General features: G+C 38.2%; 1 protein-coding gene across 45 annotated transcripts in view; it reads right to left on the bottom strand.

Annotated features, from left to right (window-relative positions):
- The window catches only part of APC (APC regulator of WNT signaling pathway), a 143,905-nt gene that overhangs the window by 10,406 nt on the left and 113,124 nt on the right, over positions 1 to 20,375 (bottom strand). For 13 of the 45 annotated variants that reach the window (XM_065545851.2, XM_073994050.1, XM_015451782.4 and 10 more), the window contains 8 exons: positions 20,128 to 20,226; positions 16,419 to 16,797; positions 13,827 to 13,922; positions 12,462 to 12,515; positions 8,598 to 8,737; positions 7,838 to 7,915; positions 6,852 to 6,968; positions 673 to 887 (listed from right to left, as the gene is read on the bottom strand). In XM_065545851.2, coding sequence (XP_065401923.1) covers positions 673 to 887; positions 6,852 to 6,968; positions 7,838 to 7,915; positions 8,598 to 8,737; positions 12,462 to 12,515; positions 13,827 to 13,922; positions 16,419 to 16,797; positions 20,128 to 20,226 — 1,178 coding nt within the window. The remainder of the gene's footprint in view (positions 1 to 672; positions 888 to 6,851; positions 6,969 to 7,837; positions 7,916 to 8,597; positions 8,738 to 12,461; positions 12,516 to 13,826; positions 13,923 to 16,418; positions 16,798 to 20,127; positions 20,227 to 20,375) is intronic. The other 32 variants (XM_065545856.2, XM_073994054.1, XM_005557509.5 and 29 more) reach the window with 3 other exon arrangements.

Genomic DNA, 20,375 nt, shown 5'->3' with positions numbered 1-20,375 from the left:
AGCACTTAGGGAGCCTGAGACGGGTGGGTCACTGGAGGCCAGGAGTTCAAGAGCAGCAGGACAACGTGGTGAAACCTCATCTCTACCAAAAAATAGAAAAACTAGCCGGGTGTGGTGGCGTGCATCTGTAGTCCCAGCTAGTTGGGAAGCTGAGGTGGGAGAATCACTTGAACCCAGGAGGTGGAGGTTGCAGCGAGCCAAGATTGCAACACTGCCCTCCAGCCTGGGCGACAGAGTGAGACCCCGTCTCAAAAAAAAAAAAAAAATTATTATTACTCTTGATACTAAGACATCATTAGAAAAATGTGAACCTTTGTATTCTCTGGATCATGCTCATAGTTTTTGTCTTGTTTTAAATTTTGTTTTCACATTCTTTTATACTATACTGATAGAAATGGATTATTTTGTTCCAATATTTGTGACTATTTTTTCCTCCACATATGGGCTACACCTCTCAACTATCATTTGCTTAATTTAGTCTCCTTTATAATACTATAAACTGTTATTACATTAAGTACACTAATGAGTTAAACTAAGAGTAGTTATCTTTTCACAATAATAAATATATTTTGGCTTAAAACTTTCATGATTATGTAAAACATTGCTTACAATTAGGTCTTTTTGAGAGTATGAATTCTGTACTTTAAAAGTAATATAAAACTCTATATATACCTGTGGTCCTCATTTGTAGCTATCAAGCTGGACACATTCCGTAATATCCCACCTCCACTTTCAATAATGGCTAAAGTGTTTGTCTGGCTCCGGTAAGTAAGAGTGCCAACCAAAAATGCAAGTGCACCATCTACAGCACATATATCAGCTTTATTCTCAGTGCAATGTGCTGACAAATTCCATAAGGCACTCAATACGCTTTTGAGGGTTGATTCCTAGTAAGAAACAGAATATGGGTCATCTAATTAGAGTTGGAATTTGTCTCTCATTAACTTCTATGTTACTGATATTGAATAAAAGCTATTTTTTAATCTATCCTATTGCCCGCCCCTCACTGGTAAATTATAACTTTCCATTTAGAAAAATGTTCATAAAATATCAAATAGTATTTATATCAATGATAGCTCTATAAAACAAGCAGAACACAATATTTAACTAATGACTTTTATAAACTTTATTCTAAGTGTTTAGATAGTACACACATCTTAGAATATGAAGCACAACTGATGTGCATTATGAAAAGAAAACATTTTCAGAATAGAATGTGGGTTATTCTGAGGCTGGGGTTGCTTGAAATAAAGAAAAAAAATGTGAATAGGAAGTGGATTAAGGCCCAGCATGTGGCCGGGCACAGTGGCTCATGCCTGTAATCCCAGCACTTTGGGAGGCTGACGGGTGGATCATCTGAGGTCAGGAGTTCAAAACCAGCCTTGCCAACGTGGTAAAACCCCGTCTCTACAAAAATACAAAAAAAAAAAAAAATTAGCTGGGCATGATGGTGGGTGCCTGTAATTCCAGCTACTTGGGAGGCTGAGGTGGAAGAATTGCTTGAACCTGGGAGGCAAAGGTTGCAGTGAGCCAAGATTACACCATTGCACTCCAGCCTGGGTGACAGAGTGAAACTGTCTCAAAAAAACAAAAACAAAAAAAACAAAAAAGGCCGGGCGTGGTGGCTCATTGCCTGTAATCCCAGCACTTTGGAAGGCTGAATGGTGTGATTGGGAGTTTAGGAGTTTGAGACCAGCCTGGGCAACATGGTGAAATCTCGTCCGTACAAAAAATACAAAAAAAATTAGCTGGGTATGGTGACACGTGCCTGTAGTCACAGCTACTTGGGAGGATCACTTGAGCCTGGGAGGTCAAGGCTGCAGTAAGCCATGATCGTGCCACTGCACTCAAGCCTGGTTGACAGAGTGAGACCCTGTCTCAAAAAAAAAAAAAAAAAAGCAGATTTAAAAAATTCTGTAAACCATGCATAGATATGGAAAGATATCTTAGAAGTATTATCAAATGACAAGAGCGAGTTGCAGTGTCGTATATACAATATTCTGTTTATATAAAAAGCATTATATATATGTGGTTGCTTCAAAATTAACAATGTAATTTATAAAAACAATAAAGGGTACTAGAAAAGCTATAATTTCTTAAAATTCCCCACATAACAAATTACGAAAACCTGGAACTTCCTAACATACGATTATCAAAGTCAACTGTCAAATTGTAATTGCCACAGAAACACTTTGATACACAATTAAAGGTATTTGGTCAAAACTTGCCATGTGCTGGGTGCGATGGCTCTATGCCTTCAGGCCCAGAACTTTGGGAGGCTGAGGTGGGAGGATCGCTTAAGCCTAGGAGTTAAAAACCAGCCTGGGCAACATGGCAATACCCAATCTCTACAAAAAACATAAAAAGTAGCCAGGCGGCCAGGCGCAATGGCTCATGCCTGTAATCCCAGTACTTTGGGAGGCCAAGGTGGGCGGATCACGAGGTCAGGAGATCGAGACCATCCTGACCAATATGGTGAAACCCCATCTCTGCTAAAATACAAAAAATTAGCCAGGTGTGGTGGTGGGTGCCTGTAATCCTAGCTACCTGGGAGGGTGAGGCAGGGGAATCGCTTGAATCAGGGAGGCAGAGGTTGCAGTGAGCCGAGATTGTGCAACTGTACTCCAGTCTGGGTGACAGAGTAAGACTCGGTCTCAAAAAAAAAAAAAAATCAGCCAGGCATGGTGGTGCACACCTAGAGATCCAGCTACTTGAGAGTCTGAGGTGGGAGGATAGCTTGAGCCCAGGGAGTCAAGGCTGTGTGGCCTTGTCTCAAAAAAGCAAAAGCAAAACCACAACCAAAAAAACCAAAAAAACAAAAAAACCCCAAAAAAACCCCAAACCCACAACTTGCCATGATGGTGATGTCAATCTGTCTTCTTACTATATATCCATCAGGAAACAAACATTAATTAGAAATCAACTCTGTGCCTACTGCAAATGAGAGGCACTCCAGAGGATACAAACATAGCAAACTGATACCTGTGATTGAAGGTGCTAGCAATTTGCTTTGGGGGAAAAAAAGATACAAAAACATACATGAAACAAATGCTCCAAAGGAAAACTTATTACAGCCTGAATTTAATCAAACCAATCAAATATTTCATGGAGGAGAACAGCTGTTTAGGAGGATAAGACCTGTACATTGAGAGAGACGAGAAGCCAGTTGCTGCTGGCAGGGGAAGTAGAATGAGGAAAGGCAGGGAAGTGAGAATCAGTGCCAGAGCACTGAAGACCCAGAAAGAAGATGCAAAGGAGATCACAGTCCATGATGGGGAACAGTGAAAAATAAGTTCAGAGAGACAAAAGCCAGGCCTTGAATGTCACAGCAAACATTTTGGGTCTAACCCAATAGATAGTGAGCTACTTTATTCTCTTCATCAAGAAATTAAGTGAACAAAACAATCTAGAAGCAGGTTTAGACATAATTTGTCAGATAAGTGGTAGGAGGCAGATAGAAGGTGCTTTTATGCAAGAAGTGCTTTTATCCTTCTCACATCAATCAAGATGAGCCCAATTTTAATTACATGTGACTGAGATAAAGATGGGGCACTCCAAGTACCCCGAGAACAAAAAAAAGCAAGAATTTAAAGGACTGAATTAAGCTGCAACTGGCCCAGAGTTGAGAGTTGAAGGTAGAAAAATATAAAAGTTCCTCTCTGTGGGGCTACATGTCAAGGGCCAGGGGTTTTGTTTCAAAAATGTTTTTATAGTTCGAATTAGAAGACACAAAATAAATTAGAGGTTATTAATATAAGTAGTAACAGTAAAAGTGAGTGACCAAAAAGTATAAAATACAGGTGAAGGTAGAATAGAAAAACTTAAATCTACAAATCTAGACTCTATGATCAAGGAGAAGGGTTGTATCAGAAGCAAAATTAGGAGGAATTCAAGATAGTACAGCCAGTTTAGAAATGAAGCAAGTGACTTGTTCAGGGTTTTGGTTGTTACTGGAAAAGAGAAACACTGTAACAGAAGAAGTCACAGAAAATTTTTGTTTTCAAAATATTGGGCTTCTTCTAGAGAGCTGAAACAAAAAAGAAGGATCCAGTAGAGAAGATGTAGAAGACAAGAGTAAGGGACCAACAGCTTTAAGTGAACGGAGCACAGAGTGCTGGTCAAGGAAAGGCTCTAGAGTAAGAGCTCTGAGTGAGTTAAAGTGATGCAGAACACGCAGGAGAGCTAGAAGGTAGTTCTGATTCTCTTGCTCATTAGTAGCTGAAGTTGAGATGGAACTGATGTTGAATGAAAAACAGAAAAAGAATGTTCATGACTGCTGCACTAAATGTAGAAAAAGAGGGAAAAATAAATAAATTCTAACACTGCTAATCAGAATTGGGCCCAAATCAGAACTGGGTATTATACATTTCTGATGGCTAGTTTTTCGAAGACTGACCATGCATTATATCCCCCCTGTAATCCCAGCACTTTGGGAGGCCAGGGCAGGCAGATCACGAGGTCAAGAGATGGAGACCATCCTGGCCAACATGGTGAAACCCCGTCTCTACTAAAAATACAAAAACTAGCTGGGCGTGGTGGTGCATGCCTATAATTCCAGCTACTTGGGAGGCTGAGGCAGGAGAATCACTTGAACCAGGGAGTCAGAGGTTGCAGTTAGCCAAGATCCTGCCATTGCACTCTAGCCTGGTGTCAGAGCAAGACTCCATCTCAAAAAAAAAATTATAGAAGAGTTTAGGTCCTTGAAAGAGAATTAAGTCATGAACCAGTTAGCAGCAGTGCAAATTCTCATAATACACACACACATTAAATCTTTCTGAAACTACACAGGGTTATTAGATTAGGAGTACTTAAGTGTGCAAGCACTAATTTTTTTGAACTTTATTGAAATATAATTGATGAACAATAAACTGCACACATTTCAAGTTTACAATTTGATAATTTTTCATGCATGTATACACCCATAAAACCGCCAGTCCAATCAAGATAACAAACATTTATATCATCCCCAAAAGTTTCCTAGTACCCTCTCGTAATCCTCCCCTTCCCTTCCACTCCCAACCCCAGGCCACCACTAATCTGTTTTCTGTCACTACAGATTACTGCATGTATCAATAGTTATTCTTTTTCACAGTCGAGTCATATTACTTTGTACAAATATTCCACAATATGCTTACCATTCACCTGCTGACAGACATAGTTATTTCTAGTTTTTGGCTATCATAAATAAATTATTGTGGATATTTGTGTGTAAGTCTTCGTGACAGCGTAAGTTTTTGTTCCTCTTGGGTAAATACTTAGAAGTGGAATGGCTGGGTCATATGGTAGGTGTGTTTAACTTAAAAACACTGCCAAATGTTCTCCAAAGTGATTATACCATTTTACACTCCCACTAGCAGAATACATGATTTCCAGCTGCTCAACATCCTTGAAAATGCATGGTCAATCTCTTAAATTTTAACCAATATGATATGCATAATGGTATCTCGTTGTAGTTTTAATTTGCATTCCCTGATGATTAATGATATTAAGTATCTTTTCAAGGGTTTATTGGCCATGTTCTTTTCTGAAATGTCTTCTATCCATTCAACAGTGTTACAGGTATTTTTATGCAGATGCTAAGCATATTTGAATATCATCTTTATAACTAATAATTTAGCTGAATGCTTTTCTATCTAATAAATTTTCAAGGGTTTTCCAAGAATAAAATACTTTACCAAAAATGCATAACTAAACCAACAAAAAACAAACCTTTTGCCTTCTCTGAAAAGGAAAGTTTTGAAGAACATGTAGGCTGTGGGTGTAGGAGGACTAGCTGGGTGAAAGGAAACCTAGACTAGCTAAGACAACTTGCTTGGTCCCTCTCAGATTTCAAGTTTACTTTTTTTTTTTTTTCTTTTTAAATTTAGCCTAGTTTCTGAAGCAGATGGACTGCCTGGAGATATTTCCTTCTGTAAACAAATTATTATTTGACGATTCCTCACCCTTGGCTCTGATCACCTCTTGATAAGTTGACCATCAAAATTTGAGGGGATTGAGATTTGGAGAGCACAAAGGTAACACTTATACCAGTGATTCTTAACTGGTGGTGACATTGTCCTTCCTCCCTCCCAGGGACATCTGACAATATCTGGAGGCAATTTTGATTAGCATAACTAGGGGGAGGGTATATTGGTAGCCAGTTGGCAAAGGCCAGGGATGCTGCTAAACAATCTACAATGCACAGGTCAGCCCCAGCAAAACGAAGAATTATCTGGTCAAAAATGTCTATAGTGCTGAGGCTGAGAAACCCTGATATACATTAAATTCCCTTGTATAATCTTTTCTATCTTAGTACTTTAGGAGTTTGTGGTACTCTAAAACTATGGACTGGTGAGATAAACAGGTAAGAAATTAGGAAATCTAGGCCAGGCATGGTGGCTTGCGCCTGTAATCCCAGCACTTTGGGAGGCTGAGGTGGGCGGACCACAAGGTCAGGAGTAGTTTGAGACCAGCCTTACCAATATGGTGAAACCCCATCTCTACTAAAAATACAATTAGCTGGGAGTGGTGGCGTGCGCCTGTAATCCCAGCTACTCAGGAGGCTGAGGCAGGAGAATCACTTGAACGTGGGAGGCGGAAGTTGCAGTGAGCCAAGATCAGGCCACCGCACTCCACCCCGGGCAACAGAATGAGATTCCGTCTCCAAAAAAAAAAAAAAAAAAAAAGAAATTAGGGAATCTCATGGCTAAAAGTAGGCAGCAAAAAAAGCCAAACATGAAATTCTTATTATAGTACTAAATAATACACAGGTAAGAAACTAGGGAATCTCATGGCTAAAAGAAGGCAGCAAAAAAAAAAAAAAAAGCCAAACATGAAATTCATATTATAGTACTAAATGTTTTCAAAGGTACCTTTTTAACTTCTAAAGCACATTCCATCAATGCTTTCACACTTCCGACTTCCCGCAACGTCTTTTTACTATTTACATCTGCTCGCCAAGACAAATTCCGCAAAACACTTGCAATAACCTGCAAATTAATCAATTTTAGATTAATTTTTACATAAAATCATTCATACTAGTTGCTTTTTCGTTTTTAATGCTAGAGGTAAGAACAGAAATCTATTAAGAAAGAAATTCTGGCAAGCCGTGGTGACTCATGCCTGTAATCCTATCACTTTGGGAGGCTGAGGCAGGAGGATCTCCTGAGACCAGGAGCTCAAGACCTTCCTGGGTAACACAGTGAGACACTGTCTCTACAAAAACTTTTTAAAAATTAGCTGGGCATGGTGGCATGCACCTGCAGTAGTCCTACCTACTTGGGAGGCTGAGGCAGGAGGATCCCAGGAGCTTAAGGTTACTATGAGCCATAATTGCACCACTGCACTCCAGCCTGGGCAAGAGAGGGAGATCCTGTTTTTTTTTTTTTCTTTACTTTTTTTTTTTCTTTTTTAAATTCCTCCTAAATGCTACTACAGTGCCAAAAAGATTTCCTACAGTATAACTACAACATAATTATTTTTCTTTTTCTAGTGTTAATGGAACTATCTTTTATACATGAGATACTAAATACTGAGCAACAATCTAAATCAGGATATTAGCTGGGAGTGGTGGCACACACCTGTAAATCCCAGCACTTTGAGATGTTAAGGTGGGCAGATTGCTTGAGCCTAGGAGTGGTGAAACCCTGTCTCTACAAAAAATACAAAAATTCATTTGGCATGGTGGCGTGCACCTGTCAGCCCAGCCTTGAGAGGCTGAAGTGGGAGGATTGCTTGAACCCTGGAGGCAGAGGTTGCAGTGAGTTGAGATTGCACCACTGCCCTCTAGCCTGGGTGACAGAGTGAGACCCTGCCTCAAAGAAAAAGAGAGAAAAACAGTTGAAATTCTAAATAGTACCTGCTGTAAGTCTTCACTTTCAGATTTTAGTTGGGCCACAAGTGCTCTCATGCAGCCTTTCATAGAGCATAGTGTAGCCTGTAAATTAGATACAGAACAGAGGATCATCAACAAGACAACTTGAAGCCAAGCTTTATTTCTGGCTATTAAATGTCTAATTCAGTTTTCATCATTTTGTTTTAATCATAACTGATATTTTGCTCATAAAAAATCTAGAATAAGATTACCTAAATAAAAGACAAATATTATCTTAATTCTTTGCTATCTGTTCTTCCTTTGCCAAACTAGAGAAATAAAGTGAATAAGTGGTGAGAAATGATAAGCAACAGGTTTTAGAGTAAAGCCTCTTATTTGAATGGAATCAATGTGTGTGTTAACACTTGCCTTGGTCGTAAGAATTTTCAGATTTTAAATCCCATTCCTAGGAAGTGTTTTATCTTTTATTTTTTAATTCTACATAGTCAGACAAAATTCTCTAGTAATGGATCACAGAAATGATCCCTATAAGTATATTCGTATGAACAGTGTTTTTAATGCAATTACATAAATTCACTACTGTGTTCCATCTTTAGATGTACCTTTGCCTTTGTTTAGGCTTAAGACAACCAAATGAGTAAAGACAAGCGAAAGTGAAGCACAGGTTTTTATCAGTCATCGTTTAATGAGGAGAGTGACAAGAAAATCAGTAAAATGTGTTTTTATGAAAGTAAATTAACTCATACCTGAGCTATCTTAAGAAATATATGTTATAAAAACATACCTTGTTGGCTACATCTCCGAAAGTCAAGTTTGTCAAAGCCATTCCAGCATATCGTCTTAGTGTAATACTGTAGTGGTCATTAGTAAGCCCATACATTTCACAGTCCACTTGCAATAATTCTGCAATGGCCTGTAGTCCCCCTAATTTAAAAAGGGCAAGAGGAAAAAGACAATCATCTAAAATAAAACAAACTGGTACCAAGTTGGTAACTTAAGTATTAGGGAAAAGAATCTCAATGAATGAGAATATATGGTTTAAATTCACCTTTAGAATTATAAGCCACAAAAACTGTTATAAAGAACTTTTGTATATTTATAAAGTACAACTGACAACTATTCCATTTTATGCCAGTTTCTCCACCCTCCAGCCCCTTATCTTACTGAGTGAAATAATAACTATTTTCTATTTACTGCATATACACTCCACCTTGCCAACAGTGAAGAAGGCTGTTTTCTAACACTAGTTCTTCCTGAACATAAGCAGAAAAAGGTAACTTCTTCTTATTATGAGGGCTTTATAAACACTCTTTATTGTCACACACTGTGGCCTAATTTTTTTTTTTTTTTGGCAAATAATTACCCTTAGGAATACTGATGCCTTTAAATGAAACTGTGCATGAAGAAAAACTAAAATTTTTTTATTACAAAAATTATCTGTTCAATTTATTATTAAGTTATATAAAACTACTAATTTGTGTTTTTAAATACATTTCTTACTTCTCTTTGATTATATCAAATATTAACTATACTAAGATTTAGCACTTTTTTTCCTGATTCTTTCCACTGAAAATGCTCAACAATGCCCACAATGGCCAATACTAGGAAGTCAAGGAGAAAACAAAGGGAAAGGAATGGGAAAGACACAAAGGAAGCAGTAAAAAAAAAAAAGTGAAGCAAAATGGTAAGGAAGTGAACAAAAGAGAAAAATGCATGTGGAGGCTATACAAAATATAATTCATCAAATAATCATCATGGGACTCAGAAAGAAAAAGATGAATATGAACAGGCAATTCTTGGACACTAGAAGTCTAAATAGGTCATTAATCTGAAAAAGAGCCAGTACATTAATATTTTTATAAGTGGTCTGGAAAGTTCAATATGCAGAAGAATCTTGCAAGTTTGTAAAACAAAGTTCTGTCTTGGCTCAAGAATTCCAAGCCAAGGGATTTAAATGTAGGAATATTTATGTAAAACTTTATGACTAGCAGGAATGACAGACATGTTTGAATGTAGGTAAGTGAAAATTAATTTGGTTAAAGAAAATCCAAATCCTATTTAGGAAAATTTTCCTCCATTCACCTGCAACAATGGCAAAACACATAGACAGTGAACAAAAATCAGTCATTGTCTTTATGAAGAGCGTACAGATTGGAGCAAAGATAGATGAACTATGTAGAAGCACAGGGTGATATAATAGGTGGACTTAACCTAGACCTGGGATTAGGTTCCTTAAGAAAAAGGCTGAGGAAATAATGTTTTAATGTTTAAGTTGAAACGTAAAGGATGAATGTATATCTTTTTTAAATTTTTTTATTTTGGTAGAGACAGGGTACCACTATGTTGCCCAAGCTGGTCGCGAACTCCTAGGTTCAAGTGATTCTCCTGCCTTGGTCTCCCAAAGTGCTGGGATTACAGGCATGAGCTACCAGGTCCAGCCAGATGAATGCATATGTAACAAGGGTGGGGAAGGAAGAAGAAAGACACATTCTAGGCAAAGGAAACAGCATGCAAAAGGGCCCCTGGGCCTGAAATATTTAACAGCAAGGAGAGGGCCACAAAATGAGGCTATAAACATAGGTAGATGCCAGATCACTTAAGACTTTATGTGCCATATTAAAGATTTTACGCAGAAAAAGGAATAATTAGATGCACATTCTAAACAGATTACTATGGTTTCAGTGAACAAAATGGACTGTCAGTGGAAATGGGAAGAGAAGTAAGACAAAGTATTGCAGAACAGGAGAGATGATGGTGGCTTGGACTGGGGATGAAGAGAAGAGCGATGACTTAAGATATTTTTAAGTAGTAGAATTAAAGCAGTCAGTTACTATTTGCAGGGGATAAGGATGGCATCGTGAATGCCTTCCAAGATTTTGGTTTGAGCAACTGGGTTGGAATTTCTGAGAAAAGGAAACTGGGAAAAGATGAGATTCAGGGATGCGAAAGATTACGAATTCACTTTGTGACAGTTGAGTTAGAAGTGTCTAAAATACCACCTAAGGGAAGATGTCACATAATCAGTTCAATAATGTGTCTAAAACTCAGGGAGAGAACTCAGATTGAGCTGTAAATTTGAAAATGAAAACAAAAACTGTAACAGAAGCACAGAGAGAAAGGAAGAGAGCCTAGGGCAGAGCTTCAAGGAATTCCACCATTTTACACTTGGGTGAAAGAAAAGGAGCCTGTAAAAGAACTGAGAATTTTGACCCATGAAATTGACATAGAAGACCTTAAGACTGTGGCCTGGTATACTAATGAGATCGCCAAGATGTCGGGTATTTTAAAGCAGAGGATCAATACCACAACAAAACAAACTATGCCTTTTGTCTGTATAAAATCTTGCCTGGTGTGACAGTAACTGCGATACTTTCTTAAGAAAGATAAAATGCACCTAAAGAAGATGCCAAGAAGGCACGACATGATCAAAGAGTTGAGTACTCTTGTATGGAAAAACTAAAAATCTTAGGACTTGATACTGAAAATAAAGATTAAATAAGAATGTGGCAGATATCAAGAGATTCAGGAAGAACATGGCTAATAAAAAAAGAATATTCAAAAAAATTTAGACTATCAGATAAAAGAGGAAGTGCTTTTTGACTTCACGCAAATGAAAAGATTTCAGAGAATTCTGAGGCATAGAATAGAATTCATAGGTTAAAACTATAAATGGATTTGCTAAAATATGCAAATTCATGACTGGACTGATACAAGTAAAAAGTGGTTGCTCTAAGAAAAATCAGGATGTTTCATGGTAACGCAAAGATGATGAACATGTCCTTCCACAATTTTCTTGGTGCCTGTTAGCAAACAGTGGTCTAAACAGACCAAAGTATTGCCCAATAGGGTAAAACTACCGATAGTAGAGCACCAACAGACTCAGGTGACATTCAACAGAATCCTTAATTTAGACTCTTATGAACAAAAGAAAGACTGATAATTTTAAAAAGTATATTACTTTTGTTTTATGTGGTTTAGATAGTCACCATTGGCATGAAATGCCTTGTTCTAAAATAAATATCACAGGCTCAACAAGAATATTCTATTGGTGTTTCACAAAATTTCCTGAACATAAGAATCAGCCAGGCCACTTATCACATTGATTCCTAGGCCCTTCCCCTGGAGATTCTATTTGCTACAAGGCCAGAAAATCTGCAGTTTGGTGAGTGCCTCTGGGTGATCATTATGATTAAGATATTTTGTGAAATATTAATGCAAATAAACCGTGAGTTCCTTGAAAGCCAGGACCAGGTCCTAATCATTATAAAAATCTAGTGCCTAGCACAGTTTCTGGGGTAGATTTGAGAATCAATAAACATACATCATGGAAATTATAGTCTAAAACTTCTAATACTAATAAGTGCAAACGTAAATGACTAATAGTTGTAGAATCTTCATATATGTACAAACGACCATCCCAGCTGGCTGAACTAAGGAATTCCCCTTCACCTATTTGGGATTTCTTTTTTCCTTATCCCTTAATGCCAAAACCTTGTGCTGTCTTATACTATTATCTCCCTGTAATCCACAAACCCTAATCCTCCTTCTGCCCCAGTGCAAATCTGGAGGTAAGGAGTGAGAAGAAGGTAATCCCCTGTGGCTATGTCCCCAGCAGTCACACCCCCAGAGGCCCCATCCTGCTCCTCACCTGAAAGCCCCTGCCCTAGCTCCTGTGATGAAATGCCCCGGGTAGCCTTCCTACCTGAAGAAGGAAGAGGAACAAATACTGAGTCTAGGTTTTATTTTGAAATCCAGATAATTAATGTCTCAGTCCTAGTCTACAGTCCACTGGAACACAGGAACATTTACAGAATAACTTTTGAGGTATCTTAAAATTAAATGTTTTCCTGTTTATTCATGATTTTTTATCCCCTTCCTGTTATGATTAGCATTTTAAAAAATTTAAAATGTTCACAAATGCTGAGATTGTACTAAGGAGGGGAGAATTCATAAGATTAACTGAGATTCCACAGGAGACCAGGGGGAGGAAAGAGAATCAGGGAGGCCAATTGCTAGGCCACTAGGAAGGAAAGCATGGCCAGAGGGCAGGCCTGAAATCTTAAGGTGCAGAGCCTCCCAAAGTGATGACTCTGAAGGACAATACTTTTGGCTGTTCATGTTCTCTGTGTAAGAGTCTCATGACTTCATCACTTTTAAGATAAATGACGAATGAAACGATGAGGGGGTAGGAATATAAAGTGGGAGCTGGAACATAATGTAACATAAACGGCACAAAATGCAAGGGCACAATTACACTAAAATGGGAATTAAGTGTATGGTTCCTGCTTGTGGCATGACTAGAGAGATCCAGTTCACATGAGATGGTTCAGCATGATGCAATTTATAAATACCACATGTACAAAATGAACCTACAAATCAAAGAAAACCCGTTATATAAAAAATGGAGTGCACTGCTGGTTATATAAGGTTTAGTGCGTGAAAATACATACCTAAAGGAGTAATCATTCCAAAGTTAATGAAATGTTTCTGACTTAAAGCATAATACTTTTCTATATTAACCAGTTTCAAAGATACCAGGCTGCTTATGATGAAAATCCTGTAAAGTACCGATAACCATGAAGATAAATGAAAATCTTAATAATAATTCCCTCTGATGCTCATCAAAAGTGACTGAGTTCAATCACAAAACACTAGCTCCACATTTCAAAATAATTCAAATTAACATCCTCATCAGCTGGCACACACAAAGTCTACTTTGGCAAAAGGGACAAAGAGTGACCCATTTTGTCATTGTTTTTCAATCTCTGGCTTCGATTTTGAAAAAGTTAGTATATGACAGGGTAGCAGTTTCTGTGATTCAGGATCCTTTCTCTGCTGGAAACCAGGGTACCTTTTTTTGCTACACAGAGGAAGCAGCTGATAGCAGAAGTTGGTGGCCTTATATCATAATTCATCAATGACTAAAAATCTTTATTTACTATACTGAATTTCTACCATGATTTAAATATCCACCAGTAATTGTCTATGGCATTAAAAAACATTTTCGTCTTACCTAGTTCATTCATTGCATGTCTATGCTCTTCATCAAATGAAAGTTTCATTAGAACACACACAGCAGGACAGATCTGATGTTCAACAGGTGCTGGCACTGAAAAATAAAATCAACATAAACCATAATGCTTTGTTATTTAAAGAGCAATGATGTTTATCGTACTTTAAAAATATGCAGGGATCACTAGTATACCCCTAATTCATGGAATTTTAGTGGATCAAATATTTGCTGAAAGGACAAATAAATACTACAAATGTAGAACAAAAGGCTTTGTTTCCATAAAAATGTTTACCACTCATCTGCCCTTGACTAAGTCTCTTAGAATAAGTCTTGGAGGTTTATGCTATTACTCACATAGCTAATAATTTAAAATTATGTTGAGTATACAAAACAATAAAAACATTTTTGTATAAAATGATTTAATTTTGTTTATAATTTCTTTCTTTCTTTAAAAAAAAAAAAAACAAAAGAGGGTCTTGCTCTGTTGCCTAGGCTCGAGTGGAATGATCACAGCTTTCACTGCAGCCTTGTATTCCTGGGCTCAGGTGACCTTCCTGCCTCAGCCTCTGGAGCAGCTAGGACTACAGGCATACCCCACAGCCCCTAGCTAATTTTAAAAAATTTTTGTAGAGATAGGGTCTTGCTATGTTGCCTAGGGTAGTCTCAAACTCCTGGCCTTAAGTGCCGCTCCTGCCCGGGCCTCCCGAAGTGCTGGAATTACAGGTACGAGCCACTGTTTATAATTTCTATTTAAACTACTATCATGAGTGTGGGTTAAAAGCACATGGTGCTGGGTGCGGTGGCTCACACCAGGAATCCCAGCACTTTGGAACACTGAAGTGGGCAGATCCTTGAGTTCAAGGAGTTCAAGAACAGCCTGGGAAACATGGCAAAACTCCATCTCTTTAAAAAAAAAAAAAAATTAGTCAGTTGTGGTGGCGCATGCTTGTAGTCCCAGATACTCTCAGGAGGCTGAGGTGGGACGAGTGCTTGAGTCTGGGAGGTTGAGGCTGCAGTGAACTGTGATTGCACCACTGCATTATAGTCTGGGCGCTTGTGTGAGACCACATCTCACTACAAACAGAAAAAAAAGCATATGGCTGTGTACAAATGTGATCTCTAATACAAAAAGTTAGACAGATATACTACAGAGTAAACAGAAATTTCTAAAAAGGGTGTCCAAGAAAATGTACCTCCACATTCAATACTATGCACAAGGTTTCAAAACTCATTTGACATAATTTTTAAAAAAAATCTCAAAAGAAATATTATTTTATTCTATTTAATTTTTTGAGAACAAATATCAAGAGTACAAAATGTGGGTCATTACATAATTGTGGATAGCCAAAGAAAACAATCCAGGAAGGCAATGTTCTCCCAGTAAAAATCTTACTAGTTCTCTCACCCTAGGACAAATAGGTATGAAAGGCAATCCCTTTTTTCTTATTCTTTTAAAATTTTTTAAAAATGAGACAGTGTCTCACTATGCTGCCCAGCTGGTCTTAAACTCCTGGGCTCAAGCAATCCTCCTGTCTCAGTCTCCCAAACTGCTAGGATTACAGGCATGAACCACCACACCTGGCCTTTCTTATTCTTCAACATTTTTAGATTTCAAATAAATTCATCTTCATACCCAAGCTTTAAAAAATCTGCTACAGCTTCATAAGTCATGTTTGCATCATCTCCTCTTCACATCAATAGGCTGATACAGTAGAATCATCTACTTGTAGTGCACGTGTGTGTGTGTGTGTGTGTGTGTTCTTGTCAGGTGAAAGGAAGGTCTTACCTTACATACTTACTGCTTTTGGTTGTTGGCTACAGGAATGAAGTAAGTTATATCCCCACAGGTCCTAACTCCCATGCTGCTCCTGAAGGAGTGGGGCTGGTGTCTAAGGGTCCCCTCCTGAGTGAAGAGCTGGGTAGATTATCACTCCCAGCAACTGGGGCCCACTGTCTACAGCTGGATGGTACAGTAGGAAAAGCACTGAGCTGAGAGTCAGGAGATCTGGGCTCTGTTCCTGGGTCTACCACTTACTAGGTGTGAGGGCCATGGTTAAGTCCTTTAGTTCTTTTGAGCCTCAGTTTTTTCATCTGTAAAATGGATATAATACCTTCCCTTCCTACTTCACTAGGTTGTTGTGAGGGGCAAATAATATAATAGATGTAACGATGCTCTGTGTCCCCTGAATATAATGATATGCAAATGTAAAATATTATGGTTTGTACACCAATGGCTGAAGGAACTTACGTAAAGTCACTTTCATCTATGAAATGAGCTTCAGCTATGAAGTGAAAGATGGGCAACATAATTGCTCAAGTTCTTTCTAGCTCTACTAAGGCCCTACTATGCTATGACTGTATAAATTTCTCTTGACTTACTGTTCTTATAGTAGTGCACATAACATTTCCTTTGCTAAATTTTTCTAGGGAAATACAGACTTAATCTTTTAAACATGATAGTAGCACAAATGGCTGATGTGAATTTCCTCCTCTTAGTCATAAAGACAGCATATTAACTAAAAATGTTTTCTATTTAAAAATCTCACATTTGCTTTGAAACATGCACTATGATGTACACCAAAGAGAACATACTTGGATTTTTGTCCTGGTCCATGCCTTGTTCATGGGCTTCCTGCCACTCCCAACAGGTTTCACAGTAAGCACGTATCTGTTCCAAAAGATGAAGGACTCGGATTTCACGCCTGCCTCTCTTGTCATCAGGCTGTGAGTGAATGATGTTGTGGAGTGCTGCACTGGCCCTGGCCCGAGCCTCTTTACTGCCCCGGGAATTTCCCAACAATACAGAGTCTTTGTCATTGCCATGTAAAAGCTGGATGAGGAGAGGAAGACATCCAGACTGTCGCATGGATATACAGCTGTCTTGGGAGCTAGACATAGCTAGCAAAGTTCGCGACATATCATCCTTATCATGAGTACCAAGCATTGACAACAATGAATACACCATTTCCACCTGTGGGCCAAATGAGTTTAGAAACAAAATTATGACTTTAATATCCAAAAGCCAAAAACCAATTAAGTGATGAATGGGATATTTACTGTAACTCTAAAAACACAAAACAACCCCCCCCCCCCAAAAAAAACCCCGAAAACCTTTCCAGGATGAAGTAATCAGTGTTATTTCAAAATCTATGTATCATCACCAGTTTGTTTATGTGAGTAAATAATATGAGTGGTAAAATACAGTATTAAAAGAAAAAGTAGGTTTTTGCATACTCACTAACTGTTAGTGCTGTTTGCCTAGATCAGTTGGTGCTAATCCACTGACTATAATCAGGGAAAAACAACTGATTTCACACACATAGAGAATGCAGTTTAGTTAAATTCTCTACAGAATTTAAAATTTTATCTTATTTCTTTTAATCTATACCCATAAGCAATAAATAGAAAACATTTCTGCAACAATTGTAAGTACTAATTCTCAGCAATCATTAATTCTCGTCAGATGATAATATTGTTAAAATTATATGATTATAAATTTAAAAATGTTTTGTCATAAAAAGGAAAATGCCATGATCATACAGAGTAAGAGCCGGGATTTGTAGTCAGTTTTTAAAAAAGCAACCAGTAAGTACTAATTACTCTCTGACAATAAATTCTAAGTATTTACTTAGAAGCCGATTAGAAAGAGGAAAATGGCACCCAGTTATCCTGGACCATGGTCCACTCATTTTAAAGCTACAGGGTATTACATAAAAGAAGAGGCTATTATATAAAGAATGCATCATCTCCATAACTCAGTGGTTCTCAATTCGGGGCAATTTTGCCCCCATCAGGACACATTTGACAACATCTTGGAGACATTTTTGGTTGTCACAATTGCAGGACAGGTATTTTAGGGCAATCTAGTGGGTAAGCACCAGGGATGTTACTATACATTCTACAACGCAACAAAGAATTATCCAGCCAATAGTGCTGAGGTTTAGAAATGCTGCTTTAAATGTGTAAATACACACATACCTTTAGATATGAAAATTTTAGGAAGGCAGTATAGGACTGTGGATAAATGGGTTTTCATTGGAGCTAGGCTCAAATTTTGGCTCCACCTCTTAGGAGCAAGCTGTGGTGCTATTATTGTCAAGCTATTTGATTTCTCTGAGCCTCAGTTTTCTGAGCTGCAAAATGGAGAAATTTACCTACCTAACAATGTTTTCTTCATTAACCTGAAATAAAATAATACATGTATAGGACAGTAGCTGGCATTCAAAATACATACTAGGGTCTTAATATTATCATGCATAAATGACTTCAAAAAGAAACAGTATTCTAATTGCCAGTTTTCATACAATAGTGCTCTTGAATATTCAAGATTTTTTTTACAGTAAAAACTACATGTTGAGGTTAGACAGATCTGGAATTAAATTTCCATGCCTAAAACTTTTTTTGCTTCTTTTCTCATTTAGAGAAATATGAATACTTCACAGAATTTTGGAGGGGACCAGAGATAATGTACACACAACTCCTGGCACAGTTACTGGCATATAAGAGGTTCCAAGAAGTATAAACAGGATTAAGCCTCATAGTGAGAATATCATTGATTATTCTAAAATCATTACTTAAATCAACATTAGTTATTTCAGTAATACATTTCCCAAGAGCTATTATATTATTTACAGTAAAGAAAGAGTATACAGAGTATGCTGTGAAAACAATTAATGGAATTCGAGTTAACTAAAACTATATTGTTTAGTAATAGCAGAATTTCATTTCATCTTAGTTAATTTAAAAATCTCTGACGGGCCGGGTGCAGTCGCTCACGCCTGTAATCCCAGCACTTTGGGAGGCAGAGATGGGTGCATCACCTGAGGTCAAGTGTTCGAGACCAGCCTGGCCAACATGGCGAAACCCCATCTCTACTAAAAATACAAAAAAAAATTAGCCAGGCGTGGTGGCATGCACCTGTAATCCCACCTACTCAGGAGGCGGAGGCAGGAGAATCGCTTGAACCCAGGAGGTGGAGGTTGCAGTGAGCCAAGATCGTGCCACTGTACTCCAGCCTGGGCAACAGAGCAAGACTCTGTTTCAAAAAATAAAAAATAATAAAATAAAATCTCTGACTTTAAAATAATAAAGTAACTATATTTTCCTCTTTTTTTTTTGAAATGGAGTTTTGCTCTTATTCCCCAGGCTGGAGTGCAATGGTGCAATCTCGGCTCATTGCAACCTCTGCTTCCCAGGTTCAAGCAATTCTCCTGCCTCAGCCTCTCGAGTAACTGGGATTACAGCCATGTGCCACCACGCCCAGCTAATTGTGTATTTTTAGTAGAGATGGAGTTTCACCATGTTGGTCAGGCTGGTTTTGAACTCCTGGCCTCACGTGATGCACCCACTTCAGCCTTCCAAATTTCTGGGATTACAGGCGTGAGCTACCACATCTGGTCTAAAGTAAGTATTTTCTTTTCAAACACTATTCCCAAATCCTAAAATATTTGCTAGCATCTAAGAAAGATACTCTAATGAAACTCACTTATCAGCATGAAATAACACTCAACTTCAACAACTTTTCCATTCACCTCAATACATATTTACTCACGTGCAGGCACCATCTTAGACACAGCAAAAGACAAGTAAAAAAACATTTCTTTATTTCCAAAAGGCAGGTTCATGCAAATTGTTAGTGATTCAAATGAGGTAGATGGATCACATGGGGAGGTAAGAGGACCTTGGGAATCAAAATGTTTTGTAAAAAAGCAAAGCCCAAGAAGAGTTTTGAAGGCTGGCTAGGATTCTGACAGACATTTATGGTGGTCCCCACCAGTGCAGGCAAGGAAGGGAGGTGTAAAGTCACAGGGAGTGTTCACGAAGAAGGAAGTGAGCCAGTTTGGTTGGAACTCAGTATTCTTGCAGATAAGTGGATGGAAAGACTGAAAAAGAATTAAAAATTAGGTAATCTGGCACTCTTTATAATCCTGATTTTTCCTTTGTTTATGCTTCTTTGTATAAAAAGATGTCATTTCTTTAAGAGACTGTGAATCAGAATTCTCCACTAGAAAGTGGTGTAATCTCAGCTCACTGCAACCTCTGCCTCCTGGGTTCAAACTATTCTCATGCCTCAGCCTCCTAAGTAGCTGGGACCACAGGTGTGTGCCACCACGCCGGCTAATTTTTGTATTTTTAGTAGAGATGGGGTTTTGATATGTTGCCCAGGCTGGTCTTGAACTCCTGGCCTCAAGTGATCCACCTGCCTTGGTGGGATTACAGGTGTGAGCCACTGCACCTGGCCAAGAATGTCTTAGCAAAGTATTCATGGCATTAGTGACCAGGGTTTCTAATCTTCTGTTACCTTGGTTCCCAGATGACTTGTCAGCCTTCGAGGTGCAGAGTGTGTGCTACTAGAACTCAAAACACTGGCTGTTTCGTGGTCCATTCGTGTAGTTGAACCCTAAAAATTAAGCAAATTATAGATAGTATAATTTAGACTATAGGTAAATACAGATAACTTCATGTTAAGGTACTCCAAATGAAGTGTCTTTATGATAAAGAAATAAATACATCATAAAAAGTATGACCATTATAACTGTTCAAACTATT

This window comes from Macaca fascicularis, chromosome 6 (genome assembly GCF_037993035.2).
Source record: "Macaca fascicularis isolate 582-1 chromosome 6, T2T-MFA8v1.1".
Lineage (NCBI taxonomy): Eukaryota > Metazoa > Chordata > Mammalia > Primates > Cercopithecidae > Macaca > Macaca fascicularis.
The sequence above is the reverse complement of the archived record's forward strand: the minus strand, read 5'-3'. Positions and strand labels throughout refer to the sequence as shown.